A 7,297-nucleotide genomic window follows, 5' to 3' on the forward strand; every position below is an offset into this window, starting at 1 on the left:
ATATTGAATTGAATCAGAAAATTTTCATGTATGTATTGAGAACATTCTAGAAATTATTCTGTGAATGTGGTCATCTATGTCGATTTTCAAGTGTTAAAATAACTTTTCACTCCTGGCAGAAACCCATTTTGATCATGCTGGGTTAACCTTTCAAAATATGGCTAGCTAATACTTTAAGGTAGTTTTCACTCCCGTGAAACTTGCTATGGTTTAGGGCAGGGGTCCTCAAACCACAGCCCGAGGGCCACATGTGGCCTGCCGAGGACATTTATCCGGCCCACTGGTGTTTTTGCTGCCGCTGCCTGTCCTGCTTAGCAGCCAGTGCACATAGGAATTTGTTCAGTTTTTTTAAAAACTATAGCCCAGCCCTCCAACGGTCTGAGGGACAGTGAACTGGCCCCATTTAAAAAGTTTGAGGACCCCTGGTTTAGGGTATATGTTAATACCAATGGAGTAGGAAAATATTCCAGATGTCCCTTTGAGTTAGATATTTAGCCTTAAAGTTCACCCTTTTTGGTATTTACCATTAAGTAACTGTGCTTTTTTGGGGGGGAGTGGGCTGTATTTGCCATCGTTCTTTTTTTCTGCTCTGTGTTTTTGCTGCTCACATTTCTTGTCTCCCTGAGTCCCTGGTTGGTGTTCACGGATGGCAAATTTGAGAAATCACTGGAGGCCCATGATGGGGGAAGCTTCTTTCAGAGATTCTGTAGGTAGCTGGCAGGTGTCCAGGTGCTAATGACCCAGAATCATCTTCATTCACTTTCAGGGCTGGAGATGATTTGAAGACCTGTGAGCCAGTACACTTGCAGTCCACCCCTATGTGTACCTCGTTGGGGTCTCCCAGCTCAAAGTGCAGCAAGGTCTGTGGTTTGTTTTTTTTTAATGATCAATGTGTCAAAAGCACCTCTCAGCTTCTTAGCCACCTATTCTGGAACTGGAAGGTACTCCTGAGGAAAATGTGGTCCTAGATACCAGGCTCACCTCCCTCTAGATCAGTGGTTCTCCACCTTCCTCATGTCGCGACCCTTTCATACAGTTCCTCACGTTGTGCTGACCCCCCAACCATAACGTTATTTTTGTTGTTACTTCATCACTGTCATTTTGCTACTGCTATGAATCAGGCGACCCCTGTGAAAGGGTCATCCGACCCCCAAAGGGGTCACGACCCACAGGTTAGAACTGCTGCTCTAGATCTTGGCTCAGTAATTCACTCTTCTGCCAGCTGACTTGAAACAGCTTCATCTTGTACAGCCTTTTCTTTCACAGCTACGCTAGCCGAAGGGCTGGCCAGAATGACAGAATCTGACATTACCCGAGTGAACAGTCTTATACATTTTAGAATAAAGTTGTTAAAGACCAGATTCAATCTTCTTAAAATTTCTTTGGAATAGCTTTGAATTTATAATCTAGGGGAGAATTGACATTTTTAAGAAAGTGAATCTTCCTATCCACGAATCTCAATTAAGCTCCTCTGATACCTTTTAATAAAGTCTCAGAATATTTTCCCCTAAGTCTCACATATCTTGTTGGATTCATTCCACATGCCTTTAAGACCTGTGATATTATTATCAATGGTCTTTTAAGAATGACGTTTATTTTGGGTTGTATGTTGGAATATATTTTTTTCTGATTTTTATGGGAAGCTACACTGACATTTATTAATCTCTTTGTTAATTTTCTTTTCTTACAGCATTGGCTGGCAGCTCCAATACACAATGAATAAATATAATGGTGGTGGGTAGAATCTTGGTTTCTGATTTTTAAGGGAATATTTGAAATATTTCACCATTAAATACAAGGCGGTTTCAAACGCTCATTGAAACATTCCATTAATTTCATTTATCCACAAACTTTTTGAAGTCTTCTTGTATCATGTACCCATAGGATGTTGAAAGATAATCTCTATTGGATTAACGATGTTGTCCATTTCTAATGAACAAAGAGCTCCCTTTTTGTTTTCTTTAAATGAGGTGTATTGCATTTTGGAAAAAAAAAAAAACACACCACGTCTCTATTTTCTTCCTTTAATCCATCAACGTGGTGTATTCAGGAGGGACTAGGCTATGTTGGGAAAGTAAATCCTGACATCTCAGAGGCTTTGCCCAACAGTCTATTTCCCATGCCTCTTAAGTCTGGAGTCTACGCAGGCTCTCTCCACTCAGACCTGTGGCGGGGGCATGACCGCTGCTTCCACGCGCAGTGATTGTGGATTCCGGCAAGAGGAAATCCTTGACCACTCCAGTCTTTTCTCAGTTGATCGTGGTGTTATCTACCTTCACATTTCATACATCTAGCGGCCACGCTTCCAGTATCTGACAAGGTTTGGATGCTACCTGTAAGGTGTCCAGTGGCTAGTACCTCAGGACTCGACAGCCTGCTCCTTCATCCTCTGCTCTTACTCTGGAAGCTCTGCCCAAACCCGTTCATTTTGAGTGACGCTGCAGGTATCTGAAATACTAGTGACACCGCTTCTAGTATCACACAAGACATTACAGTCCGACCAACTGACAGACAATAGATAACACCACGATCAACTGAGAAAAGACTGGAGTGGTCAAGGATTTCCTCTTGCCGGAATCCACAATCACTGCGCTTGGAAGCAGCGGTCAGGAGTTCAAACGCACTGCGTTGGGTCCATCTGCTGCACAGGACCCGCTTAAAGTGTTGGAAAGCAAGGATGTCACTTTTGAGGACCAAGGCACACCTGACCCACACCATGGTATTTCTTTCTTTCTTTTTTTTAAAATCAATTTATTGGGCCTCATAAAATACATCACAATACGTAGATCAAGTGAGTAAAGCACATCTATACATTTGTTGCCCTCATCATTCCCAAAATTCGCTTGCCTCTTGGGTTCCCGGAATCAGCTCATTTTCACCATGGTATTTCAATCACCTCCTTTGGATGTTGGCTATTAAGGGACTGAAGAAGAATCTATGCATGTGGTGCTGGTCACAAACTTTTAAAGGATCATGGGCTGTCAAAAAACAAAACCAAAAACCCCAAGCAATCCAACGTGGAGAAAGCACAGCCAGAATGCTTCTTACAGGCAAGGGTGCTGCAGTTAGGTCTCGTGTACTTTGGACATTGGTCAGAAGGGTGCGTGTCCAAAGTACATCACTGGAGAAGGACATCCCGCTTGGTAAAGGGACATCATGAGAGGAAGGGCTTCAGGGAGGGCGGGAGAGGGGGGAATGAGGAGCTGATACCCAGGGCTCAAGCAGAAAGAAAATGCTTTGCAAATGATGGCAACAAATATACAAATGTGCTTGACACAATGGATGCATGTGTGGACTGTGGTAAGAGTCTACGAGCCCTCAATAAAATGGCTTGAGACAAAGAAAGGAAGGGCTTTGCTGAGATGGAGTCAACAGCGGGCGTGGACACAGAAACGGTGGTGGGATGCGCAGGCTGGGCAGGGCTTTGTTCTGTTGTACACAGGGTCGCTGTGAATGGGGACCGACCTGATGGCACCAACAACGACAATTGCACGGGTCCCTCCCTAGTGCCGTGAAGAGGAGGACCACCAGGCATGGGGGAGCTCGAACAATGTGGCACATGGCATAAACACCAGTAAGTCACTAACAGCCCTCCATCCTTGCATTTCCCAGATTAAATCCAATGGGCTTGGGATTGATAAAATGGAGTTTTGGACCCATATTCAGAAACAAACCTGCCCTGTGGCTCTCTTGTACTGTCCTTGTGTGGTTTTGATACATCAGAATCGTGGAGTTGAGAGGTGTTTTGCCTTTCCTAATCTCAGGGAGTTGGTGTGCGACTGAAATGATCTCTTTGTTCCCGTGCGACCTGTCTGGGCCTGACGTCTGTGGGTGGATATCCAACTCAGACCCATTCCTCTGGGGTCAAGACCCTCTCTTCTCGTGTGACGCTCTTCGGATTAAGCGGGCTGGGTTGCAGCTGTGGCACAGAGAGCAATCAGCAGTACCCGTGGCTGGAAGCCCACTCTCCCTCACCGGCCTTCACACAAAGGCGAGGCTGAAGCTGGGCACACTGGGGAGCAGACTATTCCTCGATGCAGGGTGCCACTGGGGCCCGCTCCTGGGTCCAGGCACACACCTACCTGAGCCTCCTGGGTGCTGGCTGAGCGTGCAGCTGCCTGGCCTCGGGTCCTCTGGGGGGGGGATGGGTGTCCGCTCTGCCTGCACCGGGGCTCCTGTGCCTCTGCTTCAGGGCCACTGCCCTTCTCGGGCCACCAGCAGTCCTGCCCCTGCCCTGCTGCCTAAGGTCGCCAAGGGAGGCAAGGGCCGTGCAGGCCACACAGTACTTGCAGGGAAATAGGCTCACCAGGCAGGGGAGCGCTTTCCTCTGTTTTATTTTTTTTCATATAAAAGTCACACATTTGAAATGTCTGCGGGAAGATGCCACTGTTGGGTGGGTCAGTTGGGGGCAGTATATTACAATGTGACAGTTGGGGTGGGATTGGGGGGCCGCCAGAGAGGGAGATGCTGCTCAGAATTGGGGTTCAGTTGGACATGGCTTCCTCCCACACCCATCAGTGTGAATGGAACTTTCTTCCGGGAACTGGATGATCTTGATCAGGTCTGTAAAGATGACCCCCACCTAGCCCGCACCCCACCCCACCAACACACCTCATAGCTGCGGCTGCAGCAGCACACTTCGTCCAGATAGTGGGTGTCAATGAGGCACAGGGTGGGGAGGCTGGCCACAAATCTGGGTCCCACACTTCACGTTCTCACACAGCCAGTCTCGCTTGCCTCTCCTGGGCACTGCCGCTTGGTGCCTGGGCAGGCAGTTAGACCACCAGGCGCCTCTGAGGATGGCGCCAGGCCTGCTCTAGCATGCAGGGCCCAGCTCCTGGCTGGGGACAAGCTGGCCTGTGAACAGACTGTGGTTTGTCCCTGGAAGGGGGGGTAGTTTGGCTGTCTCCTGGGGGTGTCTCAAAAATGCAGGGGTGGTTTGAATTCATATCATCCAAAGGCCCCACAGGCATAGCAGCCACTCACAGGCACACACAGATGTACACGCACAGCAGCAGTCAACAGAGCTGGGCTGAGGGCGGCCACGGGGCAGTTTGAAATGAGGGGACTTCAAAAAAAAAAGAGGAGACAAATGAGAAAACAAAAAACCAAACCAAACCAAACCCACTCCCCATACAATACTGTTAATAAATCAGCGATTCTGCGCGCGCGCGCGCACACACACACACACACACACACACACACTTAAATAATAAAGTGACATGTTCCAGCCCTCCGCTGCAGCCCTCCGCTGGCAGCAGTGTTGCCAGAGGTGGATTTTAACCGACAGTTCACCGGTTTCCTCCTCAACCTGGACAGACGCCTGTGGCTGCAGTGCCCCAGTGCGTGGCTGCTGAGAGGTGGGTGGTTTGAACCCACCAGCTGCCCTGCAGGCGCAAGCCGAGGCGGTCTGCTTCCGTCAAGAAGCACAGCCTTGGAAAGCCTCTGGGAGCTCTGCCCTGTCCTGCGGGCCCTTGTGTCGGCACCTACTCCACAGACAAACAAAGCAAGGGAGAGACAAAACAAACCCAGCCGGTTCTCCTCTTGACCAGAGAGCCGCTCAAAGGCCTGCGGAGGCCACAGGGGCCGACTTCCCCAGCCCGCAGCCACCGCCCACTCCCTTTCCCAGTTCTGCTCGCACCTCCTGGGACTGGCCCAGACCCAGGAGAGCCCTCCATCATGCAAAACAACCAAACAAAAACAAAAGGCGGCCCGCCCCAGGGGTGGGGGAGCTAGAAGCCCTGACAGGAGATGCAGCACTCTGGGAAGGCCGGCAGCTGGCAGCTCTGCAGAGGCAGGAGGGGGCCCCACACTGGCTTGGGATTGTCCAGTGGTTTTTGACGAGGAGGATGAAAGACCCCTGACCCACCTCCCCCCCACCCCACTTCTGCCAGTGGACAAGGAAGCCCTGCAGGGTGGGGCTGTGACCCACTGCCACCTCTGTAGCCAGGTCTCAGGGCCCAGGGTCCTTCTTCAGTCAAGGGGCACAGGGCAGGAGCCGAGGGCAGCCTGTGGGCCAGGGTGCAGGGCACAGGGGAGTTTAAGGCACACAGCAAGCAACAGATGCAACAGAAGAGGGGTTTCATGAGCTCTGCCGGTACAGAGGGCTCTGGGGGGGTGTCTCTCCTTTGGGCTGCTGCCCGTTCAGAAAAGCTGGACTCTCCGAGGTATGGTTTCTCTGAGGGGAAGTGGCGATGAAAAACTGTCAGCTCTCAGGGTCAGGGGGTCGTCCCAGCGGAGCGGTGGGGGAAGACTAAAGTACAAGAGGGTGGAGATTCACCGCCCAGCAGAGGGTCCCAGGCCACTACCATCAAGGGGGCTGCTGGGAAGTCCAGCAGTACCTCTTGGGGCTGGCGAGAGCTCTCCCGGCCGCTATTTTAGAATGAAAGGGATCTCCCGGTGTCCTCCCCGCTCTTGGCCCACTCTGAGGCTCCCTCCATCCTAGTTCATCCGGAGGGCGGCTGGAAGCGGGGCCCCTCCGCACCCTCGGCCTCTGTGCCTTGAGCTACTGCTGCTGCCATCGCTGTGTGGCTCCCAGGCTGGCGTGCGGTGTTGGAGGGGAGGGGAGGGTAGAAATGAAAGAAAATACTTAGAAAATGCAGGAAACCACCAGTTCACAACATCAGTCTAACACCAGCCCAGTGGGCTCTCTGTGGGCCACAGGGTCTGCTCCTTCCGAGGAGGGAGGTGGACAGCTGCCAGCAGGCTCGACTCCAGCCTCGCCTATCACACCAGAGGCCGGGCCGGGCCTGGGGCTCCGAGGCCCGGACACTTGCAGCCTGATCGGGGACAGGGCTGCCACCTTGCGCCAGGTCCAAAGTCTTGTGCGGCCTCGGAGCGGCCCGCTGCACCTCTCTCGAGCGTCTCCTCGCTCCCACACCCGGTCCTAGGTTTTCTCTTCTCGGTCTGTTTTTCTCCGCGTTATGTTCCTGGGTTTGATTTTCAGAGAGAGTTCCCACAGGGCCTCCTCAGCCAGGTGGTCACTGAAGTCATTGAAGAAGTTGACAATGTCATCGTTTCTCCGAATGTCATAATGCCTGGGGAGGGAAGGCAGCAGTCAGCGAGAGCCAGCGTGGACAGAGACCTGCTTGGGTCCACTCAGAGAGGGACTGCAGCCCCTGCTGGGCAGCCACCATGAGCAGAGTCAGAAGAGCTGTAGTGGCCAGCCTCAGTCCTCTGACTGGGCCATGCCCTGCAGGGATGCTGCCGACCCACACCGAGGAGGGTCGAGGGGCTCATCTGGGGGGCAGGACACTGGCCAGTCCTGACGAGAGAGAGAGAGAGAGAGAGAGAGAGA

General features: G+C 51.7%; 1 protein-coding gene across 7 annotated transcripts in view; it reads right to left on the reverse strand.

Annotated features, from left to right (window-relative positions):
* Positions 1–4,317: 4,317 nt before the first annotated feature.
* The window catches only part of RAPGEF1 (Rap guanine nucleotide exchange factor 1), a 136,090-nt gene continuing 133,110 nt past the window's right edge, over positions 4,318–7,297 (reverse strand). For all 7 annotated transcript variants that reach the window (XM_045288551.1, XM_045288550.1, XM_045288553.1 and 4 more), the window contains one exon: positions 4,318–7,037. In XM_045288551.1, the coding sequence (XP_045144486.1) occupies positions 6,887–7,037 (151 nt within the window). In that variant the 3' untranslated portion in view covers positions 4,318–6,886. The remainder of the gene's footprint in view (positions 7,038–7,297) is intronic.

Source organism: Echinops telfairi, unplaced genomic scaffold (genome assembly GCF_000313985.2).
Source record: "Echinops telfairi isolate 266 unplaced genomic scaffold, ASM31398v2 ScPeMD7_22;HRSCAF=79, whole genome shotgun sequence".
Classification (NCBI taxonomy): domain Eukaryota; kingdom Metazoa; phylum Chordata; class Mammalia; order Afrosoricida; family Tenrecidae; genus Echinops; species Echinops telfairi.